A 27,561-nucleotide genomic window follows, 5' to 3' on the forward strand; every position below is an offset into this window, starting at 1 on the left:
GGCTTGACTCCATACGCTCCTTTCCAGTCTCATCAAAAGCTGCATTTAGAAAGGACCCCTGGGCCCAGAATTTTAGGATCTGTCGCTGTCCTTGTGGAGCCTCTGTCCTCTCCCACTTCTTTCATAAGATTCCCTGCACTCTGCCCAAAGTTTGGCTATGAGTCAGTATCTGCCTCAATACCCTGCAGGGTAGAGCCTTTCAGAGGCCCTCTGTGGTAGGCTCCTATCCTGTTCCCTGTCTTCTCCCTTTCCAATGTCCATCCTCTTTGCCTTTCTGAATGGGGATTGAACATCTTAGGCAGAGTCCTCCTTTCTGATTAGCTTCCTTAGGTGTACAGATTTTAGTATGTTTATCCTATATTATATGTCTAATATCCACTTATGAGTGAGTCTATACCCTGTGTGTCTTTCTGCTCCTGGGCTACCTCACTCAGGATGATCTTTTCCAGTTCCCACCATTTACCTGCAAATTTCATGATTTCCTTGTTTTTAATTGCTGAGTAATATTCCGTTGTGTAGATGTACTACAATTTCTGTATCCATTCCTCATCTGGGCTGTTTCCATACCACTCATGGAGATGGCCTGGAACTCCTTACACAGAGATAGCCCATAGCAGTTCAGTATCCAAGTGGCCTCCATAGTAATGGGGACAGGGTCTGTCTCTGACATGAACTAATTGGCCTGCTCTTTGATCACCTCCCCCTGAGGGGAGAGCAGCTTTACCAGGCCACAGAAGAAGAAAATGCAGCCATTTCTGATGATACCCGATACACTACGATCAGAGGGAAGGGGAGAAGAACCTCCTTTATCAGTGGACTGGGAGAGGGACATGGGTGGGGAAGAGGGAGGGTAGGATTAGGAGGGGAGGAGGGAGGGAGATACGGGGGGGATGCAAAGTGAATAAACTATAATTAATAAAAATAAATAAATTTAAAAAATAGCTGCGTTTAGCAGAGCCCGCCTCTGTCCCAGTGCTTAAGTCGGTGGTTAGCCGGGTGTCGTCAATTAGAGAACTGCAGGCTCAGCCGGAGCCCCTATTGAAAAAATATGTGGAGGAAAATCCCAATGCCGACCTCTTCCCTCTACACTCATCCTCACACATGTGAACACCAGGCACGCGTGCACGCTCGTACACACCTGTTGCTGTGTCCGGAGTTGTCAGCTGCATCTCTTTTGGAGCCAGAGACCTCTGCCTGCTTTGATCCCCTGCTTGTATCTCCTAAAGACAGGGTTCAACAGGAGAGGCTAAGAAATGTTATTTCCAGACTCTCAACCCTAAGTGAAGAGTGCTGAATACAGAAAGGTGGCGCTGGAACTGAGACATAGGTAAACTGTGAGTGCCAGCATGCTTTGAGGACATTTATTTATTTATTTATTTATTTATTTATTTATTTATTTATGTTGACTTGTTTTGGTTTTAGATTTGAGACTGAATCTTGCCAACATCCCTGGCTGACCTGGTACTTGCCATGTAACTGAGGTGGGCCTCAAACTCCTAGAAATTTGTGGAGGAATGTCCTGTGTGAATGTAGCAGCTGTCAATAAAGAGCTGATTGGCCAATCAGCTGGGCACAGTGGAAGGCAGGACTTCCTGGTAGGGAGAAAGAAACTCTGGGAAGGGGAAAGAAAAAGCTTTTTCACCAGGAGATATGGAGGAAGATACACGTGTTTGTGGCCGGGTGGCTGGGTGAGGCAGGATGGACGGGTTAACTCAGGTGAGAGAGTTTAGAGCCTGCACAGCCAAGGCCTAAGTGTTGAAAGTTTAAAAGGTCTTGGTGTCTTTACTTTTGTGGTTCAAAGACCGCCCTAGGGCTTAGCTAATTTTTCTTTACTAGGAGACACATCCTGTCACATACAGAAGCTCTGTTTCAGTCAGCTGAGTGCTAGTCTTATAGAGGTGAGCCACCATGCCTAGCGAGTACCAGTATATCTAGAAATAAATATGTGTATTGGCTTTTTGGTTTTTGACACAAATTTTATTATACATATTGTTCACCACTTTCATTTTTTGTTTCTCTCATTAGATTTAGAAACTTAGGTTTCATTGATTAAAAAATGTCAAAATTCTTTCATGGCTGTAGAATATTTTCTTCTCATGATCTATTATAATTTAGGAAGCCCACAATAGGTGGCCATTTAGTTTTTCCTGTGTTTTGCAAATGCAAAAAAAAATGCTTAAATGAAAAACATAAAATATGGAAGTATGTAAAGTGTTACACACTTAACAATTTTTATGTATTTATTTTGTAAAGCTTTGGGGATAGTTTTTAGTTTTAAATGGGCGACCGTTAAGAACCTGATGAAGAGTAAATGGGCCCTCACCTTAGAAAAATAAATATTGTCTTTTTATTTTTTTTTTGCCAACTGTCAAAGGCTTCCTAATCCTGTAACCCAGTTATTGACCCAGATTTAAAATAAAAATCTCTGATATAAAAATAGTAACTAGACATGGTTGAAAGGTTTTCTTTACTGCTAATATTACTTTTCTCCTTTTCCTCAAGTGAAAATGGATTGTAGTTTTACACACACGCACACCCACCCTACCTTCAAAGCCAATCCCGTATTTTCATGGGATGTTTGATTAGTCTTGTGAGGCAAGTTCTCTATCCAGCAGACCTTACCTGATCGTGTTTATGGGATGGTCCATAGGAGCATTGCTGTATGAGATAGCATGTAACATGTGCCATTAGCCATGCTTTACAGCAGTTCACATGCATTTTGTTCATGATTCAGTGTTTGGTTCTCATGTAGAAATGTTCAGAATGATAGGATATAAGATAGAGCCAGCATAATCACAGACAGTACCCCCATATCCAAAATATGGCAGAAGAAAAAGTTTTGGGACTTCCATGGACGTTATAGTTGGATAGAGATTGTAGTTGGTTATGTAGTAAGAAGAGAAGTGGGTATGATATTTGAAAAAGAAAAGCAGAGAAGGAAAATACATACCAGGACTGGAACAGAGGAAGAAGTAAAACCCAGTAAGGACAGAGAACTTGCTGGCATAGGTGTCATCCAAGCACAGAGATGGGCCTCGGGCCCACAGAGCAGCACTCAGTGAACAGACACACCCACCTAGAACAAGTGTTTTACCATGTCAGCCAACACGGGCAAGTTCTGCGCATCTGCCGACATGCTGAGTACTAATGCTGGATAGCTACAACAAATGCATACATGAACTAATTTTAAGGTGGAAATGATCCATTACCCCTTTCCCGAAGATAGCTGTAAATTTGGTCTGATTTATTTAATATACACATGCTCTGTGCACATACACACACCTTTGCTTTTAAGAAGAACCTTTTCCTATTGTGCATATCGTTCTCCTTTCATCTTGCTAAACTAGCAGACCACACCCTTTCCTTGGGGATACAGCCTGTTTGTGTAATGGCCTCACGCTGCTCTGGGAACATAGGTATCACACTTGGCATTACATTTGCTACTGCTATTTCTCAGGTTGTTTCCGATGTTCATTTCCCCCCAACCATTTGCCCCTTTGTGAGAGGATTTCATTCTCTTCATAAGTAAGCTCTGTGGGCTAGTGATGGCTTAGAAATAGCAGTATCACTCAGTATGGAAACATTTCTGGCTTCAAGTGTTGTTCACTCAGTAACTGTAAAAGAAAGGCTTCTATGATAGGCCGAGCTGCTTCTGGCCCAGACCTGTATCTGAAGAGGGAAAGATGGACTCTAGTCGTTCTCTGTAAACGATGTTACCCGGGTGAGAGCAGGACATGTGATGGATTTGAGTTTCTTTAAGGAATAATAAGATGTAATGCTTTAAAAACACAGTTTCTCCTCAGGCTTTTTTTTTTTTTTTTTTGCTAAAAGGCTGCATGACTACAACAGGCAGCTTCTTGGGGTACATTACCTCTGATGTGCATGAAGGAGACCGAGTCTCGTCTTACCTCAAGTGCACCTTGCACTGAGTCCTCGTGTAATTTCACTTTGTTTTTAATTAAGAACTGGCTGTTTTATTTCATGAGCATATTGTGCAAAGCCACAGCAAACTGGCGTGAAGTATGAGAACAATATTTTGAAAAACTTGTTATTTCTAAGATTGAGTTAATTCTAGTGATCAGAATATTACTGTGTTTGGGGCATATTTGTGATCTTATGCCCGTTCATGAAGACTTAAACCAGCAAAGAGCAATAAAACCCATAACAGGTGGTATGACAAAAACTTGAGAGAGCTTGGACTAAATTATATCTAGTAGGACTTGAGAGTTTTATTTCTCATCAATCTTAACATTTTTCTTGTGTGTGTTTATGAACCAATGGATATAATAAGTAGCTTAAATGATCAGATACAAGGAGACAAAAATATACAACTTCTTTTCTGTTACTACTTAGGAGAATTCAAATTCAAATTTGTCTTATGTTTATATGATACATTTGTGTTTATGCACATTTAGTCTTCCCAACTTCATTGATTTCACAATTTTTTACTTAGCTTTCTTATGATTGGTTTATATGTATATATTTACTTTTTTAAATAAAGACATACTTGTTTATTAGTTGTTTACCTTAAAATTCCAATTCATTTACATATTATATACCTAAAAATTCTAGATTAAGGTAGCAAATTAAACAAAATTTTCTCACTTCTAACCTCTGTCCATCATAGTCAACTGTATAATTTGAACCTCCATTCTGAAGCTGTGGAACGTTACTTATGCCTTTAAACTCTATCAATTACGTTGTTGTGGACTTACACAGTATTTAAAAAAAATGACAGATTTGAAACTACAAAAACTGTTATCTTTGTATCCTCTTTCATGGCTCATCTATTTTTATGTGCATTTAATCCTTCCTCATTATCCGATATTATGCTGTATCTTCTTGTTGAATGTCAACCTGTACTCACAGGGACAGGTGTTTCCACTATAGGCGGCGTACGAGGGAGCATGCATTTCTTTTTTTCCGAATTTGGGTGACTTCATTCTGTATTATACATTCTAAGTCCACTGAGAATTTTTTTTCTTTTATTAATTTTTTAGTAATTACAATTTATTTACTTTGTATCTTAGTTATAGCTCCCTCCCTCTTCCCACCCTTCCTCCCTCATCTCCTCCCGTGTCCCTCGCCCAGTCCACTGATTGGGGAGGACCTCCTCCCCTTCCCTCTGACCCTTGCCTATCAGGTCTCATTAGGACTGTCTGCATTGTCTTCCTCTGTGGCCTGGTAGGCTGCTCCCCACTCAGGAGGAGGTGATCAAAGAACCAGCCACCTAGTTCATGTCAGAGACAGTCCCTGTTCCCATTAATAGGGTACCCACTTGGAGGCTGAGCTGCTATGGGCTACATCTGTGCAGGGGTTCTAGGTTATCTCCATGCATGGTCCTTGGTTGGAGTATCAGTCTCAGAAAAGACCCCTGGGCCCAGATAATTTTGGTTCTGTTGCTCTCCTTGTGGAGCTCCTGACCCTTCCAGGTTTTTCTATCTTCCCCTTCTTTCATATGATTTCCTGCACTCTACCCAAAGTTTGGCTGTGATTCTCAGCATCTGCTTTGATACTCTGCTGGGTAGAGTCTTTCAGTGGCCCTCTGTGGTAGGCTCTTGTCTTGTTCCTTATTTTCTTCTGATATCCATCCCATTTGCCTTTCTGAATGAAGATTGATCATCTTACCCAGGTCGTCCTTGTTTAGCTTCTTTAGGTGTACAGATTTTAGTATGTTTATCCTATATTATATGATTAATATCTACTTATAAGTGAGTCTATACCCTGTGTGTCTTTCTGCTTCTGGGATACCTCACTCAGGATGATCTTTTCTAGCTCCCACCATTTGCCTGCAAATTTCATAATTTCCTTGTTTATAATTGCTAAGTAGTATTCCATTGTATAGATGTACCACAGTTTCTGTATCCATTCCTCAGTTGAGGGACATCTGGGTTGTTTTCAGATTCTGGCTATTAGGAATAAAGCTGCTACAAACATGGTTGAGCAAATGTCCTTGTTGTATACTTCGGATATATGCTTAGGAGTGGTATAGCTGGATCTTGAGGAAGTACTATTTTTAATTGTCTGAGAAAGTGCCTGATTGATTTCCAGAGTCATTGTACAAGTTTGCATTCCCACCAGAAATGGAGGAGGGTTCCACTTTCTTCACATCCTCTCCAGCGTGTGTGTTGTCTCTTGAGTTTTTGATCTTAGCCATTCTGATGGGTGTAAAATGAAATCTCAGCGTTGTTTATTGCATCTCTCTGATGGTTAAGGACGTTGAACATTTCTTTAAATGTTTCTCTGTCACTTGATATTCCTCCATTGAGAATTTTCTGTTTAGCTCTCTACCATATTTTTTAATTGTATTGCTTGATTTGTTGCTGTTTAACTTCTGTAGTTCTTTATGTTTTGGATATTAGCCCTCAGTCAGATATAGGGTTGGTTAAGATCCTTTCCTAATCTGTAGACTGTAGTTTTGTGCTGATGACAGTGTCTTTTGCTTTACAGAAGCTTTTCAATTTCATGAAGTTCCATATATTGATTGTTGCTCTTAGAGCCTGTGCTGTTGTTCAGGAAGTTGTCTCCTGTGCCAATGAGTTCTAGGCTCTTCTAACAGGTTTAGAGTATCTGGTTTTATGTTGAGGTCTTTGATCCGCTTGGACTTTAGTTTTGTGCAGGGAGATAAATGTGGATCTATTTGTATTTTTTTATATGTAGACCTCCAGTTACACCAGCACCATTTGTCGAAGATGCTGTCTTTTTTCCATTGAATGGTTTTGGATTCTTTGTCAAAAATCAAGTATCTATAGTTGTGTGGGTTTATTTCTGGGTCTTCTATTTGAGTCTATTGAGTCACCTTTGTATTTCTACACCAGTGCCATGTAGTTTTTATTACTGTTGCTCGTAGTACAGCTTGAGAGCAGGGATGGAGATACCTCCAGACAATCTGTTGTTGTACAGGATTGTTTTTTATCAATTCTGGGTTTTTTTGTTTTTCCATATGAAGATGAGAATTGTCTTTCAAGGTCTGTAAAGAATTGTGTTGATATTTTGATAGGAATTGCATTGTATCTGTAGATTGCTTTTGGCAGGATGGCCATTTTTGCTATGTTAATCCTATCGATCCTTGAGCATGGGAGAACTTTCCATCTTCTGATATCTTCTTCAATTTCCTTCTTCAGAGACTTGAAGATTTTTTCAAACAGGACTTTCACTTGCTTGGTTTGAGTCATACTAAGGTACTTATGTTATTAGTGACTATTGTGAAGGGTGTTGTTTCCCGTTCTCAGCCCTTTTGTCTTTCGTATACAGGGGGACTACTGATTTGTATTCCCTTGTATCTCCTTTAGTTGTCTTATTGCTCTAGTTAGGCCTTTAAGTACTATGTTAAAGAGATATGGACAGGTGGGTAGCCTTGCCTTGTTCCCGATTTCAGTGGGATTGATTTAAGTTTCTCTCTATTTAGTTTGATGTTGGCTATAGGCTTGCTGTATATTGTCTTTACTATGTTTGGGTATGTATCCCTGATCTCTCCAAGACTTCCAACATGAATGGGTGTTGGATTTTGTCAAATGCTTTTTTGGCATCTAAGACAGATAGGTCTGAAGTTCTCTTTTTTTGTTGTGTCTTTGTGTGGTTTAGGTATCAAGGTGACTGTGGCTTCATAGAATGAGTTTGGTAATGTTACTCTGTTTCCATTTTGGGTAATAGTTTGAAGGGAGTTGGAATTAGCTCTTCTTTGAAGGTCTGGTAGAATTTTTTGCTGAAACCTCTGAAACCCTCTGGCCCTGATCTTTTTTTTTTTTTTTTTGGAGGGCAGACTTTTGATGACTGCTTCTATTTCCTTGTGTGATATAGTTAGGACTATCCAACCTATTTAACTGATCTTGATTTAATTTTGGTAAATGGACTCTATCAAGAATATTGTCCATTTCATTTAGATTTTCAAATTTTGTGGCATATAGGCTTTTGTAGTAAGAATGATTGTTTGGATTTCCTCAGTGTCTGTCGTTATGTCCCTCTTTTCGTTTCTGATTTTGTTGATTTGGATAGTTTCTTTCTTCCTTTTTGTTGTTTGTCTAAGGTTTTTTATCTATCTTGTTGATTTTTCTCAAAGAACCAGTTCTTGGTCTCATTGATTCTTTGAATTGTTTTCTTTGTTTCTAAATCATTGATTTCAGCCCTGAGTTTATTTACAATCGTCTACTCCCTGGGTGTGTCTGCTTTTTTTCTAGGGCTTTTTGGTTAAGTTGCTTGTATGCGATGTCTCAAACTTCTTTCTGGAGGCACTTAGTGCTATGAACTTTCCTCTTAACACTGCTTTCATTGTGTCCTATAAGTTTGGTTAAGTTGTGCCTTTATTTTCATTGAATTTTAGGAAGTCTCTAATTTCTTTTTTCATTTCTTCCCTGACCAAGCTGTCATTGAGTAGTGAGTTGTTCAGTTTCCATGTGTGTGTAGGCTTTTTGCTATTTCTATTGTTATTGTGGTCCAGCTTTAGTCCATGGTGGTCAGATAGAGTACAAGGGATTATTTCAATCTTTTTGTACCTGTTGAGGCTTGCTTTGTGAACAACTATATGGTCTATTTTGGCAAAGGTTCCATGAGGTTCTGAAAAGAAGGTGTATTCTTTTGAATTTGGATGAAAATTTCTGTAGACATTTATTAGGTCCATTTGATTTAGGGACTCTGTAAGTGCCTTTATTTCCCTATTTAGCTTCTGTCTAGATGATCTGTCCCTTGGTGAGAGTGGACCATCACTCATAAGGTGTTGGGATTGATGTGCGATTTAAGCTTTAACAATGTTTCATTTAGAATTGTAAGCCCTCTTGTATTTGGGGCATAGATGTTCAGTATTATGATGTTCTACTGGTGGATTTTTCCTTTGATGAGAATGCAATGCCCCTCCTTATCTTTTTTGATTAATTTTGGTTGAACATCTATTTTATTAGATATTAGGATAGCTACCCCAGCTTGTTGTCTGAGTCCATTTCCTTGAAATACATTTTTCTAGCCCTTTACTCTTAAGTTAGCGTTTATCTTTGTTGCAGAGAGGTGTTTCTTGGATGCAGCAGAATGTTGGATCCTGTTTCTGCAACCATTCTGTTAGTCTGTGTCTTTTTATTGGAGAGTTGAGTCCATTGATGTTGATAGATAATAGTCACCAATGAATGTTCCTTTCATTGTGGAGTTGGTGGTGTTACTGTGATTCATTGCTTATTGTCTTTTAATTTTTGTTGTGAAAGTTGTCTGTATCTTACATTTTCTTGGGTATAGTTCTTTTTGTCGGATTACAATTTTCCTTCTAGTATCTTCTGTAGGGGGCTGGATTGCTGTATAGATATTGTTTAAATTTAGTTTTGTCATGGAATATTTTGCTTTCTCCATCTATGTTGATTGAACACTTTGCTGGGTGGAGTAGTCTGGGTTGGCATCTGTGGTCCCTTAAGGTCTGTATGACATCTGCCCAGGTCCTTCTGGCTTTCACAGTTTCTGTTGAGAAGTCTGGTGTGATTCTGATAGATCTACCTTTATATATTACTTGGCTTTTTTCCCTTGCTTCTTTTAATATTTTTTCTTTGTTCTGTAGATTTAGTGGTTTGACTATTATGTGATGTGAGGAGTTTCTTTACTGGTCTAGTCTATTTGGTGTTATGTAGGCCTCTTGTATGTTTATAGACATCTCTTTCTTCAAGTTGTGAAAATTTTCTTCTATGATTTTCTTGAAAATATTTTTTGAACCTTGGAGCCTAGAATCTTCTTTTTCGTCTATTCCTATTATTCTTAGTTTTCTTCTTTTCATAGAGTCCTTAATTTTTTGGATGTTTTATGTTTGTAACTTTTCCGATTTTACTTTTTCTTTGAGAGATGTACCAATTTCTGCAAGTGTATCTTCAGTGCCCGAGATTCTCTCTTCCATCTCTTGTATTCTGTTGGTGATGCTTCCCTTTGTGGTTCCTGATCTTTTCTCTAAGTTCTCCAGCTCCAGGGTTTTTCTGTTTGTGTGTTCTTTATTGATTCTAAATCTGTTTTTATGTCTTGCACCATTTCCTTCATCTGTTTGAATGTGGATTCCTGTCTTTCCATGATGGTCTCTATTTTTTTTGTTTGTTTCCTTTCTATATGCCACTACTTAGGCCTCTGTTTCGCTGTATTTGCTTGCATTTCTTTGAGAGCTTTGTTTTCTCCTTATGTGCCTCTAATAACTGGATAAGCATAGATTTGAGATAATTTTCCTGTGTTTCCAGTGAATTAGCATATCCATTGATTTTCAGGGGTTGCTTGTGAAGCCATGGTATCCTGCTTTTTTTTTTTTTTTTTTTTGGATATGTTTGGATGTGTTCTCGTGTCAACCTCTAGCCATCTGCTTATCCATAACCTTCACTGTTTGTTCCTGGAGTCTGCACTTCAGACTGGGTCTGTCTGTCTCTGGTGTCTGGAGTATTCTTCAGGAAGATGAGAGAGGTCCACTGGTTTGATAGTGGATGTTGGTATTTCAGCTGTAGCCTAGGGAGGAAAGTCTAAGGCACATGTGTGCAAGCACAGACGTGTGTGTAGGTGTGCCTTTTGGGACAGGGTGCTATTGTATATAGATGCCTGGAAAGGTGGAGCTTAATTGCAGGAGGTGGAGCAGGTGCTGGCACTTTGCAGGCGCAATGCTCACGAGCAGATGCCCTGAATACCTCGGTGGATACAGGTGTGCAGCACTGTCCTCCTGGTATTCAGATCTGCGTGGGCTCTAGGAATTGTTTGTCTGAACTGCACTGGGAGACCCATTGAGCAAGGGCTTCAATGTTGAGAACGCTGTCCCAAGGATGCTTCCCATAGTGGGGGTGTGGATGGGAGGGATCTGATGTCTGGCTGCTAGTGTAGAGGGACCCTGGTTCTGGGGCTCTGAGAGCACTCGCTTCTCTCACAGGCACACTCATTCTCTCACAGGCCTAATAGAAAAGCACACGGGTTCCCCCTGTTATCTACTCTCAGATTTGGGCCCGCAGGAGCAAATGAGAGTGTAGGTGATCTGTCAGCTTAGTGTTGTCCACTGTTTAGCCACTAGGCAGGGAGGCCTGTGCTTGTGGTAGCTGCCTCTGCAGTCTCAGTACCTGAGCACAAAGGTTCATGCTTGGCTTAGCCACTGCCAGGGGGCTGCAGCCCTGGGAAGCCGGCCTGTGCTGTCTCAGTCACACAGCGTGGAGGCTTGTGGTTGGGGCAAGGGGAAGTGCAGGGGGATTGAGTATTCGCCACTCCCAGTGCCTTGAGATGTCCACGGGTGACCTGGATCCAAACGGTCTCAGCTCCCAGGTTGTCCCCTCTTGCCCAGGAAGCCTCAATGTCAATGTTCTGGCTTCAGCTGCCCCTCTACTCACCAGTTTTGGATCCTGTGCCCCTCAGTACAATGGTGCCTGCTAGTTGCTGCCATCTTGGACTCTTCCCCCTCCACACACACACACACTGATTTTCTTGCAAATTTTGTGAGTGCACATTTTCTTGAGAGCTGTATAATATTTAATTTTATTTTCATCTGACATGTATTTTCATTTATTTTTAACTAAAATAGAATTACATTACTTTCCCCTTTCCCTTTCTTCCCTCCACTCCTCCTAGTTACCCACCCTAGAGCCCCTCCAATTCACTCCCTGCACTCACATTGAAAGCCTCATATCCTTTACGACTTTTACAAAATTTTCATTATCCATTTGCGTGTTGATGTCTAAGTTTGTTATATTTTCTTGCTATAAGTAAATAGAGCCTCAGGGAGCATGGCCATGCAGATATCTCTATGTAAGGAAATAGAGTTCTCTGGACATACTCCAGGAGTGGAATAACAGGGGCATGTGACAGTCCTATTTTTAATTCTTTGAGGAACCTCCAAACTGATACCTATAACGGCTATATTAGTTTGCACTCCAACCAGCAGCAAATAGCTCCTTTCCTTACATCTTAACCAACGTTTGGTATAAGATTTCTTAATGCATTCTGACTGGGTGAGATGGTATTTTGTAGTTTTATTTTGTATTTCCCTGATGACTATAGAAGTTGAACACTTTTAAAATAGTTAGACATTTGGGTTGTTTGTTTGTTTGTCTGTTTTGTTTTAACTGCCTGTTTATTTCATTAACCCATTTCTTGACTGGCAGTTTTAGTTTCTTGGCATTGAATTTCTTTTTTTTTTTCTTTTCTGTAAAGTATGGATGTTAGCCCCCATCTGAAGTGTAGTGTAGCTGGGGAAGTTTTTGTCCCATTCAATGGGCTATTTGCTCTAATGATAGTTTCCTTTTAATGTCATATAGTCCCATCTGTTGATACTGGGTGCTCATTCATTCCTCTGCTAATGAAGTCCTATTCAGAAAGTTCTTGCCTTCCCCAGTGTCTTGAAGAGTATTACTTATGTTTTCTTCTAGAAGTTTCAGCATTTTTATTTTCATTTTTGTTTTAAATTGAGTTTTAAACTTGCCTTGATCTGCTACCTGCTTGTTCACGTAGCCTCAGTATTCTCTCTTAAAACTTTTGTTCTTACTCTAACAGTATATTAGAACTCTCTTAAATATGTTGTAGTCTTCTATATTGGTTTATAATTACCAAAACAACAGATTTTTCTCTCTAAGCCAGACTCTACTTTTATTTCTAATCACAAAAATTATAAAGCCTCCCATTAAAGTACAAAGACTGTATTCTCCTCCACTGCAGTGCCAAGTACTCACCCGTCTAGCGAGTGTGAGCAAGGTCCACCTGAGATCTTCCAGCAGTACAGCACCTACAGTAAGCTCAGAGTTAGCTCAGAGACCCATCAGACCACCTACCAGGAAGCTGAGCATCTGGCAGGGACCACTGGGAAAGAGGATGGATGTTCAGCCTCCCTCTCCCAGGCCAGAAAAACATGCTGATAGCCAACCACAGGTGCTTGAATCTCTAGTCAAGGCTCAGCGCAGAGTACAGGGGTACTGGTCTTCCTTCCTTCAGCTCTGAAAGGAGCAGGCTTCCCCGACGCCTATTTTTAAGAATACAGCTTTAACTACAACAGAAGGATCACAAGCATTTGTTTAGAAGTCTGGCTTTCAAGAGATTTGGAAATGTCACATGTTACTTTTCACTTCTGGGAGGAATCGCAGGTTTTTGCTGCTGTTTGCTTAGAAACAGTCTTGGTCCGTTGATTTGGCAGTGGAGGGAGAATCAGTGATTGGATGTCTGTGGTAAAATCTGAGATCTCTTCCTCTTCAGAGTTATGTGCCTCGAGTCTCCTACCTCATCAGAGGCCAGGCCAGCTCCCTGAACCCCAGACGACCTGGAGCCAGATCAGAGGTCACACACATTGACAGAGCTCTAGCCCAGAACTTAGGCAGAAAAGCCCTGCTTGACCAGAGGCCATCCAGACCATCAGATCAGAAACCCAGCCCCCAACTTGGATGTATATACTCTATTCAACTACAGGCCACTCAAGCAAAGAGAACAGAGAGAAAACAGAAATCAAGGCACAAAACTCCCACCCAACAAAGACAAGCACAGAAATCAGCGCCTAGATCTACAATCACCCTAAACCCAGATGTCTAGATACCAGTGTCAGAACACAACCAACAACAGCCAGGGCAATATGGCACCACCAGAACCAAGACATCCTGTGACTGTTCCAACACAGCTGAAGCACAGAACAATCAATCAATCAATTAAAGATAAAACCTTCAGACCAACTTTATGACAATAAAAGCGGTCCTTAAAGAGGAAAGGAATATAAATCCCTTAAAGAATGGAGGAAAATATTGAAAAATTGAAGGAAATAAATAAATACATCCCTCAAAGAAAATGTTAAATCTAAAAAGCCTTCCTGACATGAAACATCCAGGAAACTTGGACACTATGAAAAGACCAAACCCAAGAATAATAAGAATAGAAGAAGATTCCCACCTCAAAGTCCCAGGACATACTTTTAACAAAATCATAGAAGACAATTTTCCTAACCTAAGGAAGGAGATGCCTGTAAAGGAACAAGAAACTTACAGAACTTCCAAAAAGATTGGACCAGAAAAGAAAGTCCCTTACCACATAATAATCAAAACACAAAATGTACAGAACAAAGACAGACTATTAAAAGCTGCAAGGGAAAAAGGCCAGGCAACATATAAAGGCATGCCTATTAGGGTTACACTGGGCATCTCTTTTCTTTTTTCTTTTTCTTTCTCTTTTTCTGTTTTGTCTTGTTTTTCGAGACAGGGTTTCTCTTGGCTGTCCTGGACTCATTTCACTTTGTAGACCACGCTAGCCTTGAACTTACAGTGATCCACCTGCCTCTGCCTCCTGAGTGCTGGGACTAAAGGCGTGTACCATCATGCCTGGCTTACACTAGACATCTCAATGGAGACTCTAAAGCCAGAGGGTCTGGACAGATGTGCTCCAGACTCTAAGAACCACAGACGGCAGCAAAGACTATTATACTCAAGCAAAACTTTTGAGCATAGGTGGAGAAAACAAGATATTCCATGATGAATTTAAACATATCTAGCCACAAATCCAGCCCTACAAAGGGTACTGGAAGGAAAACTTCAACCCAAGGAGGTTAACTACACTAACAAATACAAAGGCAATAAATAATCTCACACTAGCAAAACCCAATAAAAGAAAACACACAGAAACATATCACCACCACCACCAACAACAACAATAAAATAACAGGAATAAATAACCATTGGTCCTTGATAGTTTCAGTATCCCAATAAAAAGACACAGACTAACAGAATGAATGAGAATATAGGATTCATCATTCTGCTGCATCCAAAAACCATACCTCAACATCAATGATTACCTGAGAATAAAAGTCTGAGAAAAGATTTTCCAAGCACACGGAACTGATCTACCTCAAGAACCAGCCATACCACTCCTGGGCATATACCCAAAGATGCTCAAACCATGTTCATAGCAGCTTTATTCACAATAGCCAGAAACTGGAAACAACCTAGATGTCCCTTAACCAAAAAATTATGAAAAAAAAAAAAAAGTGGTACATTTACACAATGGAATATTATTCAGCTGTTAAAAAAAATCATGAAATTTGCTGGCAATTGGATGGAAATTAGAAAAGCTCATCCTGAGTGAGATAACCCACACTCAGAAAGACAAACATGGTATGTTCTCACTTATAAGTGGATATTAGCTGAAAAGTCAAGGATAATCAATGATACAGTCAACAGACCCAGAGAAGCTAAGTGACAAGGAGGGCTTAAGTGGGGACTTAAGGATCTCCTTGGGAAGGGGAAAAAGATTTCAAGCGTGATCTGACGTGGATGGAGATGGGAACATAGGAATTGGGTGATGGGGGATGCAGGAAGAGAATACTGGGAAAGATGACTGAAATTGGGGGCCATTTCAGAGGTGAAGTGTAATCCAAGTGCAATGGAAACCAAGAGGGTGACACTAGCGAAGACTCCTAACATTGGGAAACACAAAACCTGAACAAGCCATCCTCTGTAACCAGGCAAAGTCTCAAGTGAGGGATTGGGACCCAGCCACAAAACCTCCAACCTACAGTTTGTCATGCGGGCAGGACATTCTGGGACTAGAGTGTAGATAAATCATCATCAGAAACTGAAGAGACTTCATCCAGCAACTGGCAGAAGCAGATGCAGAATCCCACGGCGCAGTATTAGGTGGAGCTTGGGCAGTGCTTTGGAGGAGGAGGAGGAGGAGGAGGAGGAGGAGGAGGAGGAGGAGGAGGAGGAGGAGGAGGAGGAAAGACTGAAGAAGCCAGAGGGATCCGGGACACTACAAGAACACAGCCTACAGAATCAGCAGACAGGGATTCAAGTGGGCTCAGAGACCAGGGTGCCTGTAAGGCTCTGACCTAGGTCCTCTGCACATCTGTTAGGGTTGTGAGCTTGGTGTTCCTAACAACTAGAGCAGGGGCTGTCTCTGACTCTGTGGCCTGCTTTAGGGACCCTTTTCCTCCTATTGGGTTGCTTATTCAGCCTTGATGAGAGAGTATCTGCATGGTCTTATGGTAGCATGTTATGCTGTGTTTGGTTGATGCCCCTGGGAGTCCTGCTCTTGTCTGAGGGGAGGGGGAGGGAGAGTGGGTCTTGGGAGGTGGGGAAGAATATGTGCCCTGTCTAGAACGAGTTTGTAGTTACCCAGCTGGCTCCAGAGGCTTCCTCCTGAAACCAAGCAGGACACCTATAACCTTCTGCAGTAATCTGCACATGTGCACTTCGTGCTCACTTCTTTCTGGGTATTATGGAGCGTGGGGACATGCAGAGAGGGATGGGGCTTCCAGTGTTCTGCACTTCCTAAGCTTAACAAATTCTCAACAGCTCCTCTGCACAGCCTTCTGTTCTCTGCTCAGCCTCCAGTGTCCCCACAGAATGCTGTCCACTTTTCTCTGAGAGCAGGCGCTGCTGTGACCAACTGGTGAAGTGTTTCCCTAGGAAGGGAAGATCCTCAGGGCCTGGAGTCCTTTTTTGCTTACAACTAACTTCATTTTCTTCCTGGTTGTGCATATTAAGATGTATTACACCATTCTGATTAGTAATCTAAATTTTGATTAGCATAAATGTAAACACTTATTTGTTTCTGTGAGACACATTGCTTGTTGTTTGGTGTAGAAGACAGTGACACTTGAGTAGTTTCTTGTGAGAATGTCCTTCAGGGTCAGAGAAAATCATTTCGCAGCTAAAAGTTGCACTGTTTCTCTATTCTGTGTTTTAAGTGATGTCCTGACCAGCTTAATCCTTTGCAGCTGGGTGGTTACTACTTATTGTATAGATGAGAACACAAAGCCAAAGAAGAACCTTATCTTTTTCTTTGCTCGCATAGCAAGGTGTCGAAATCTAAACTTAATGTTTATAATTCCTTCCGCAGAGAAGGAATGTCATTTATATATTCTTTCATGTGGTGCTGTGTTGTGCTGGTATTAGCCAGGATCCTGACGTGCTAATTAAAAGCACACTAAATACATCAGCAGAAAGAATATAATATAGGCAAGCAACTGCTCATTTAAAAAAATCATAGAAGGAACATTTTTTATATATGCATATATATTATATATGTTACATAATATTACATATTATATATAATATTATATATTATATTTTATATAACATATAGAAAATGTATATATAATCTTACATCCCCATAAGAAATCATCAGGGCTGAAAGGTCAAACTGAAGGTTTTGGTTATAAAAGCATGGATAAGAGATTTTGCATAGCCGAATTTTTGGCGTCCAAGGAGAGAGAAAGCTTTCTTGCCCTCAGTTGCTTCAGGAGCTCAGAGTAGCCACTGGAAATGGACTGCAGGTCTTGAAGAGAAGTTGTTGCTCTCAATTGTGTTTGTGCTTCCTAGTGGTCAGGAAAAACCTGGTCCACTTAGGCTAGGAACAGGTGGGGCATTTGAGCTGCTGTCTTCACTCTTGGCTGCTGGCGAGCAGCCCTGCTGACTGTGTTAACAACTCCCTCCCTTTGCTACTTTTCGGTCTACTCCCAGCAAATCTGTGTCCAGAAGAACGTAACAGGAGGGTAGTTAATAAATGATTAAGGTAGGAAACACATTCTTAGTGTCAGTTTAATTAATTAATAAATTAATTTAATTTTGTTTGCGCATGTTGTGCCTGCACATCCAGTTACCATATGTGGGCAAATGCATGTGCTATGGCATGCCTGTCGAGACAGAGGAAACTCAGTGGAGTTCTCTTCTGTAGCCTCTGTGTAGGCTCCTCGGATTGAACTCTTGTCACCAGGCTTGCACAGAAGATGCCTTTCCTGGCTTAGTCACCTTTTAAAGACTATGGACAGATAATTTTGGAGCACCAACACATGATAAACCAACAGTTTATTAATGAACTGGTGGGAAGCAAATTCAAAATAATTATGGCAGCATCTTTTCACACACCAGTCTTATAGTCACTGTGTGAGAGGAGTCCTTGAAAAACCTGAGCAAAGAATAATGGGAAAATGATAAGAACCTGAAATCTCCATTGCATTTCAAATGAGAAATATACTGCTTGCTAATGCATACAGGTAGAACTACTGCATTTAAATTATTTATTTATTTTTCATTTTAGATAAGATGGGAAAAAAACATCACATTGGGGGAACCGCCAGGATTCTTACATTCTTGGTGGTGGTAAGTATCTTTTTCTTTCATTTTTACTCGATGCTGCATTTCAGTAAGCTTTTTATGATCCCCTACTCTTGTTTTCTTTTTCGTTTTTTAAACTTATGAACTACAAGGTATTATCTGAAAACAAAAACAACCTCAAGACCAACAATCTGTATTTAGTTAAAGATATTATTGACTCAAAATAGAGTTGGAGCTCGTATCTAGTATTTCAGCTGTGCTCGCTGTATTTGTTTGTAGAGCTGCTATAAGAAATACCCCAGGTTACAGTGAAGCTTATTCCCTCAGGGTTGTAGAAGACAGAAGTCCACAGTCAGGGTGCTGTTATATCATCCAAGGAGGGTTGTCCTGGTCCTTTGGAGGCAGTGAATCCTTGCATGGTGGTGGGAGAGAGGGAAGGCAAGATATCTGTGTTTATTCTTGCAAGGTAACTAATCTCATCATGAGGGTCCTACCCTCATGATGTCAGCTAAATATAATTATTTTCCAGAGACTCCACCTCAAAGTACCATCACACAGGGAGTCAGGACTTCAGCATCTGAATTTGGAGAAGGTACAATTCATTCCATAGCAGTTTCCTTTCTTGTCTCGCTGTGGTGATGAGGATGGCACTTTCCTTGGCTCTTAACATACTAACTAGCTATAATATTGCTTTCTGTAAAGAGGGCTGAGAGTTGTCACAAGGATAAATCAGTAAATAGGCAGTTGTATGTGTTGGTATGCTAGCCACCTAAACTTCTTTGAAGGAGGTCAGTGATCATATTTAACAATAGGCTAGTTGTATCTTAAAATGCCAGCTGCTTGCCCCAACAAAGAATCCATTTGCATGAAGGGGATAAGTTACAAATAATCAGGCACTGAAATAAATTTGAGGTGGAAGAGCATATTCCTAAGAACAATTTATTGATACAGTGATCATCAGTTACTGTTCAAAGGGTTTTTTTTTAAAGTTTTGCCTTGAAGAAATGTTTTTTAAATACCTTTATATTTATTTGTATTTCTGTAATATAGTCGAAGCAAATTTTTGAAAGTTTTATTTGCTCATGAGGCTTTGAGTAAACATCTCTTTGAAAACTTAGTAAGATGTGTTCGTTTCATATTATCAATAAGCACTCAATAAATGACTTGTATGTGCCGTGTAGTATATTTGACACTATGGACATACACATTACTATCTTCTTATTAATTAAAGTCTTTGGGGAGAATAAATATTTCAATGGGCACCAAGAAAGAAGTGTCTTATGGGGCAGAGGCAAATTACTTTATAGACACATACTGCATACATCGACTGGAGGACTTGCTGTTTAAATTAAGACTAAGTATTAACAAAGAGATACTGAGAAACAGAAAAAGGAAATGTTTTGATAAATTATACTATCTTCAAGAATCTAGAGGTCAAGGAAAGAGAAAGCATGGTTTGTAGAGAGAATTGACAGTTTCAGTGTGTTGGAAATTGAGGTGAGAGTGACTTAGGGATTGGGCTGTATTAGCGAACTGGGAGTTTGAATACAGTTATAAAGACAGTCCAAGCAGCTATGTTTTGCGTAGGAGAGCAATCATGTCAATATACATCTTTGTAGTATCAGCTCCATAAAATAGAGAATGGATGGAGCTGGAATAAATCCAGAAGTAACAAACTGCTTCTCAATATTTGCAGGCAAGTGTACAGAATGGATGTGTGGCCAGGGCATAAGCTACATGAGTAAATAGAGCGGAAGCATATGGCCGGTGGGACGTTGGCAGAACGTGCTGGTGCTTGCAGCTTCCCAGTGTGTGAAGAGTACATGCTTCCAAGAGGATGTGTTGAACAGGCAGTTGGAGTATGGGTCTGCCGTTCCGAGGAGAGGAAGATGAGTAAATGATGAGAGCAGAGAGAAGTGTGCCTTGTACAGAACACTGCATTATTAGTTAACATTTCAAGAGGAAGAGGAAGAGGAGACTATGAAGAAGATAAAGCTCCTAGAGGGGTAGAAGGAAAATCAGTAAAGCCTGTGGCAGAAAAGCCAAAATAAGAGAGGGTTTTTATAAGCAAAGCAACAGTTTGTTGGCATCATTGTGCCGGAAAGCTGGAGTCAGCAAGAAAGAATGTGTCCTCCTGGAGTCAGTGAAAGGTCATTAGTGACTGACTCATGGGAGTGCTGACTGAGCTTGACTGAGAGGCTGAGGGTGGATACTGTGAGCCCATTCAAAGGCATTGGCTGTGGTGAGACGAAAGGGCTCCACCTGGAAAAGGGTCAGTTTGGGGAGTTTTTATTTCATATGGGAGAGTGCCAACAGTTCTGATGTTCATGCAAAGGAGGTGGCAGAGGAGCAGAGCTTGGTACTACAAGGGTAAGTAAGGTGGAGGTGAGAAAAGAGTATATAATCACACAGCCCTGAGACACCAAAGAAAGAGGGGTCCATCTCCGTCACTGCGGTATGAAAGGAGGTACAGGAAGCTTTGGAGGTTTGATGGTACGAAATTCGCTTCTTATTCTCTGATAGGATAGGATTTCTGGTGAGGGTGCTGGGGGTAGTGGTTGTGGTAGTGTATTTTTAGAAGGGAAATCATTTGAAGTATTTCTATATAGACTAAGGGGGATGAGAAAAGTGAAGGGAGGGGGGTTGGGGAGATGGGAGAGGAGAGACTAGAAACACAGAAGGCCTTGCTAGCTAGTTCATATTGCTGTGTGCAGTCGTTGTGACACCAGTGTGCATAGATAGCAGTGTGCATCCCACAGCGCAGTCAGTAGAGTAGAGCTGGGAATAAGCTAGGGTGGCTGGCTCTCAGTCTCTCTGTCTTCGCATCTCTATCAGAAGCATTACCTGTTGCCTGGCCACTCATTTTCAGTACCTTCTTTAAAGGAAGGAAACAAAGTCCTCTTAATGCCAGGCATATGGTTTCCTTTGTACAGTATTTATTAGTCTTTTAACTCTCCAATAGAGGCATGTCTTAGTTGAAGTTCTGTGGCACTGGAACCACACTTGGTCAGCTGTGGGTGTGGGGTATGGGTTTCTGACAGACAGACAGTGGGTATCTGTCTGTCACACACAGCAGGAGCAGGTGCAGGCCTTTGTTTGAACCCTGGTTCCTGTAATTGGACCAAGGTTCACTGCAGTTGAGCAGGGGCATTGTACTGTTCTGGGTTTAAAGCTAGTCTCTTGTATAATGCTAAAACATTCAGAATTGTGATTTGATTGGTGAGTGATGGATTTAAGGTATTTAGATCTAGACTATCTTTTTTTTTTCCTAGTAGAGGAGTTGAGCTCAGGGTCTTGTGTGTACCGGGGAAGTGCTCTTTAGCCCTAAATTCTTGTTTTTTTTTAAATTGTTTTTATTAATTACACTTTATTCACTTTGTATCCCCCCATAAGTCCCTCCCTCCTTCCCTCCCGATCCCCCCCTCCCTTCCCCCTTCTTCACGCATGCCCCTCCCCAAGTCCACTGATAGGGCAGGTCCTCCTCTCCTTCCTTCTGATCTACCAGATCACATCAGGAGTGGCTGCATTGTCATCTTCTGTGGCCTGGTAAGGCTGCTCCCCCTTCAGGGGGAGGTAATTAAAGAGCAGGCCAATCAGATTATGTCAGAGGCAGTCCCTCTTCCCATTACTATGTAACCCATTTGGACACTGAACTTTCATGTGCTACATCTGTGCAGGGGTTCTAGGTTATCTCCATGAATAGTCCTTAGTTGGAGTATGAGTCTCTGGGAAGAGCCCTGTGTTCAAATTTTCTCGTTCTGTTGCTCTCCTTGTGTGGTTCCCGTCCTCTCCAGATCTTACTATTTCCCACTTCTTACATAAGATTCCATGCTCTCTACCCAACAGTTGGCCATAAGTCTCAGCATCTGCTTTGATAGTCTGCAGGGCAGAGCCTTTCAGAGGGCCTCTGTGGCAGGTTCCTAGGTTGTTTCCTGTTTTCTTCTTCTTTTGATGTCCATCCTCTTTGCCTTTTGGGATGGGGATTGAGCATTTTAGTCAGGGTCTTCTCTCTTAATTAGTTTCTTTAGATGTACAGATTTTAGTAGGTTTATACTGTTATATGTCTATATGAGTGAGTATATACCGTGTGTGTCTTTCTGCTTCTGGGACAGCTCACTCAGGATAATCCTTTCCAGGTCCCACCATTTACCTGCAAATTTCATGATTTCCTTGTTTTTCATTGCTGAGTAATACTCCATTGTGTAGATGTACCCCAATTTCTGCATCCATTCTTCAGTTGAGGGGCATGTGGGCTGTTCCAGCTTCTGGCTATTACAAATAAAGCTGCTACAAATGTGGTTGAGCAAATGTCCTTATTGTGTACTTGAGCACTGTAGGAGTGGTATAGCTGGGTCTTGAGGAAGCGCTATTCCTAGTTGTCTGAGAAAGCGCCAGATTGCTTTCCAGAGTGGTTGTACAAGTTTACATTCCCACCAGCAGTGGAAGAGGGTTCCCCTTTCTCCACAACCTCTCCAGCATGTGTTGTCACTTGAGTTTTTCATCTTGGCCATTCTGATGGGTGTAAGGTGAAATCTCAGGGTCTAACTGGATGTCTACATGTAGAAAAGTGAAAATAGATCCATGCTTATCACCCTGCACAAAACTAAAGTCCAAGTGGATCAAAGACCTCAACATAAAACCAGACACAGTAAATTGGTTACAAAAAAAAGTGGGGAATACCCTAGAACTCATTGGTATAGGAGAAAACTTCCTGAACAGAACATTAACAGCACAGGCTCTAAGAGCAACAATCAATAAATGGGACCCCATGAAACTGAAAAGCTTCTGTAAAGCAAAGGACACCTTCATCAAAACAAAGTGACTGCCTACAGATTGGGAAAGAATCTTCACCAACCCTTTATCTGACAGAGGACTAATATCCAGTATATATAAAGAAGTAAGGAAGCTGAAAAACGGCAAACCAAGTAATCCAATTAAAAAATGGGGAACAGAGCTAAACCGAGAACTCTCTGTAGAGGACTATCGAATGGCAGAGAAACACTTAAAGAAAAGCTCAACCTCATTAGCCATTAGGGAAATGCAAATCAAAACGACCCTGAGATAGCCCTAAATTTTAAGCTACCATTTAGACACTATCAAGTCTTCTTATCATAGATATCTGTTCATATTGGATAAGTGGCTTAAAAGAGTGAGCTTTTAGTTTTTCTCTTATTATTTTTTATGCCTATTTCATTTTTGCTATTTCTTCAATAAGTTAGCTTAAATCTACAGCACAGTGTTCGCAAGTGACTTCCAGCACACTCTGTTCTATACCTTAGCTTTTACATGAGATATCAGAAGAACAGCATTTAACTTGCCCTTGTTCCCCTTTTTCTTTGTGACTCAGGGATTCAGAAGAACACCTTGGCTTCAAACATTTAAGTGACTTAACTGGGAGATATCAAATTAATTTTAATAATTGGCACATACATATTTTTGACTTAAGTTTGTTGAACTTAAAATACGGCATATGCAATATCTTAAATTTTTTTAGATTTTAGATTTTTCTTCATAAAACTATCAACATGCTCTTTCCAGCATTTGCTTCACACACATGAGCCATTGATGCTTCACAATTTGAAGTCAAGGGGTCTTCTGAGAACTGACAAAAGGCTTAGATTTACTCTTCTAGAAAAATGCCTGACTCATAAGCCTTCCTGATCATTGTGTAAAGTGAAACTTACCAAGGGCTGAATTCAAATTCAGCCGATGTCTGGCCATCTTATCTTCAGAGTTTAGAACTGCGCCTTGTGGTCTGATGAAGGAAGCACACTTGTATTCATGTCACCTTTGACATTACCCAAGGATGCTGTTGGTGCTGTTAGAGTCAAGAGTTTGAGGACGTAGAACTCTGCTGGTCAGTGGACCAGTGGTAACTTAGTGATTTCCTGTCACTTTTAAAAAGGATTTGAAGCTGGAATTGTCTTTTTGTTTAAGCCTGCTTACCCAATACTTAGGAATTGCAAACTATGCCTCCCTCCAGAAAATCAGTGGTGGGCTAGATAAACAAGCCAAACAAACTCTAACAGAAGTAAGGATTGTGGTTTCCACAGAAACACAGGAACAGCACTCACAAACATTGAAGAGTAAGAAAGGGCATGGCAGAGGAAGGAAATCAGAGCTGAACTGAAAGTTAGACAAGGGAAAGTATCACGGGCAAATCATAGCTACTCTAGGATTTCAAAAGGGGGTTCGCTGAACACTCAAAACATAACAGGTAATTTGAACTAGTTGCTGTTGAGGTTGAAGTGGGAAAAGAGTGTACATAGCTAAGAAAAAAGGCAGAGGCCAGATTAGGAAGTTGTAGTCTGCGGAGGATTTTGGAGTTAACGCCCTAACATTTTAAACAAAGTGGATGTTGTGACTTGTTTTGCGCTTTTAGACAAGTAGTGGGCATCAACATGGAATGGATTCAAGGTGAGAACAGACGTAGATCAATGTACGATTCTTGTAGTTGTTAGCTGGCAAGTGACAAGGAGAGCGATCCTGGATAACAATGTCAAATCATTTTGAGGTGAAGAGACAGGTTTCTACCTCTAGATTTGAGAGATGGGATGGACAGTAAGGCCATTAATGAGCTAAAGAAAACAGGACAGTGGGCTTTAGAACAGAGAGCATGCATTAGTTTGTATAGGTTAAATTTTGAGGTGCCCAGTTACAGATATGCCTGCAAGAGTGAGTGGTCTGTGTCTTTAGCTCTGAGGTAGCTTCATAACCATGTGGTATTTAACAGCATAGACCAAGCATTCAGAGATAAAGTTACCCAGTAGGACAATACAGGGCAGGGCTTGGGGTCAGGTGGGTGAAAAGATGGCTGGCAGTCATTGGGGTGTGCCTTTCAAGGGCCATCTTGAACCTGGACTCTTCTCTCTTGCTGCCTCTGTAACCTCTCTCCCCTTTCTCCTTCCTGGCTGTCTTGTGCCAAGCAGCCTCCTTCACTGCAGCAGACATCTTCCTTACCATGCAACCTCAGAGCTAGGGGCCACTGTTGAGACCTTTGAAACTGGGATCCGAAATGAGCCCTTCCACTTTTAAGTTGATTTCTTTGGGGTATTTTGGTGCAGTAATGAAGAGCATCTTAACATATGGTAATATGAAATTTAGAAGTTTTTGAGATATTTTGGTACAGTAATGAAGAGCATCTTAACACATGGTAATATGAAATTTAAAAGACCATTGTAATTAATTTTTCCAGCTTGAGTGTTAGCTAGAGTAGTTTGAAGAATAAGATGGTATGTGTAATGTTTCCAGAGTTATCACAACTAAGAGTGAAAAGTCAAAGACAAGAACAGGAGAGGTGGGATGTGTGGAAGCTACACAATACACATGCATACACACACACAGAGACACACACAGACATAAACACACACATAGACACAGAGACACAAACACACATAGGCACACACACAGACACACACACAGGTACACACACAGACACATACATAGACACACACAGGCACAGACACACAGACACACACAGGCACACACACCCAGGCACACACACACACAGGCACAGGCACACACAGACACACACAAGCACACACACAGACCCACACAGGCACACACACAGACATACACAGGCACATACAGACACACACACATAGATACACACACAGACACTCATAGGCACACACACACAGACACAAACAGGCACACACATACACACACAAACACATACAAACACACACACACACTCTATAAAAGAAATGAGAGCCGGTAGCCTTGTCGAGGAGAGGGGCTTGTGCTCTGGAGGGAAGTGGATGATTTGAACCTTGAGCCTTACTGCTGAGCTGATCTCCCCAGTCCCTTGTTTGTCCCTTTTTAACCATGGTAGAATGTGCAATTTTCCAAACTTCAGGTGTTACCTTCTTCTAGAGCAAGTATCCTTGGGAAATTAGCTTTCTGTTTGTATTTGTGACTAAATGTCCCTACTTCTTTCATTAATTATAAAAATAAAAATTCCAAGAAATTTTCCTCTGAGGTAAATATCTTTTTAAAACCATGGGATTTGAAAACACAGGCTTAAAAAAAACATTACATTTGGTGGTATAATTTAAAAACTTTTAATTTAATATTTTAAATTAATTAAAATTTAAACTTAATTTAAGCATTTTAGTTTAATAATATAAAAATGCAAACTACCATTTAAAATAATCTTAGGTCTATGAATTTATATTCTAAAATATGTAACTGACTAGTAAGATTATCATAAGAACTTAGTCCATTTTACCTGACAGCTGAAATCAAATCTTAGAGTATGTCTTCGCTCTAATGATTTTAGAATGTAATGAATGACAGCAGATATAACTAAGCATATCCAAATACTTGGGTGAAAATAGAAGCATAGCACTCTCGAGCTGGCCTGCTGGAGAGGAGTATTGGTGACTGGCTGACTGGTCCTTACTGTTGCTGTGCCTGGAGAGTCAGGGAATCACAGCCATGCAGTCAAAGATGAAGACAACCTAGGTAGTACCTGGGACATGAGGACCGGTGTGGTGAGTACAAGATGGAAGAGACCAGAAACAAGATTTAAACAAATAAGCAGTGGTTTGCAAAATGCCACTTAGTTCATGCTGGCTGTCTGCTGCTGGGCGTGCATGGGCCCACCCCAACGAGATGCCAATAGAGAAACCTGACGTTTCCTCTGCAGATGTGTCCGTTGGAGATGGCTGGTTGTTTAGGAGTGGGAGCCGGGTCTGCTTCACCCCTCAGTGCTGAGCATCTGCGTGGCTTCAGCCCGTGCTGGGGCAGTGCCCGCCCCACAGCTGACTCTCTTGTGTCACTTGTCCTAACAGGCTGTTTCTTTGAGTCTGTATCTCCTCTGGCTCTTAGGATCTCATACTCTGCTGGGGAGGCTTACCTTTGAGGTTTTTGCTAGGCATCCTAAATTTTTCATTTCTATCTTTGATTTAGTCTGAGTTTTCTTTAATGATCTCTTTTCTACTTCATATCTTCAAAAGTTTTTTTTTATTACATTTCACAGTTTTTTCATGCACTTCATTAAGGGATTTACACATATAGTCTGTAAGATCCTTGGACACATTCATAACTGCTGTTTTGAAGTTCTTGTCTTAAGCTATTTTGCAGTTCTCAGGGCTGCTGTAGTAGGGTTCTGGTGGAAATGTGTTGTCTTGGCTTTTCATGTGCATGTTTCACTATGGTGTGTAGCAGTGGTGACTGAGATGATTCTAGGTTTTGATACTGGGTCTCAACGTTCCTCTCTGTATCTTAGCAAGGTGTGGTGGCTGTGGACTCCCTGGTAGAGTTCAGGGACAGTGGGTGTCATAGAGGAATAGAGGTGGCTAATAACGGGGCTGTGGTGAAGAGCTAAGGGGATCCAGTTCATACCAAGAGGCAGGGTCCCTAGGTTGTTGAGGTTGTGTTGGGAGCATGGGCTTCTGCAGTGGGAGAAAGACTATATTTTGAGGGACAGGGATGAAAGGGCTGGGGGCCACCCTGTGTCTGTACCAAGTATTAGAGCCTCTAGGAAATGAATGTGAAGTGGGTGGAGGGGGACCCTCAAGCAGGCTGCTATAGGGCTGGCATTGTTAACGGAAGT

General features: G+C 41.0%; 1 protein-coding gene across 9 annotated transcripts in view; it reads left to right on the top strand.

Annotated features, from left to right (window-relative positions):
- Positions 1–27,561, top strand: part of Ssbp2 (single stranded DNA binding protein 2) — a 281,368-nt gene that overhangs the window by 98,609 nt on the left and 155,198 nt on the right. For 7 of the 9 annotated variants that reach the window (XM_060377758.1, XM_060377754.1, XM_060377756.1 and 4 more), the window contains one exon: positions 17,986–18,047. In XM_060377758.1, the coding sequence (XP_060233741.1) occupies positions 17,986–18,047 (62 nt within the window). Of the gene's footprint in view, positions 1–17,985; positions 18,048–18,531; positions 18,595–27,561 lie in introns of all 9 variants that reach the window. The other 2 variants (XM_060377761.1, XM_060377762.1) reach the window with 1 other exon arrangement.

This window comes from Meriones unguiculatus, chromosome 2 (assembly GCF_030254825.1).
Source record: "Meriones unguiculatus strain TT.TT164.6M chromosome 2, Bangor_MerUng_6.1, whole genome shotgun sequence".
Taxonomy (NCBI): Eukaryota; Metazoa; Chordata; class Mammalia; order Rodentia; family Muridae; genus Meriones; species Meriones unguiculatus.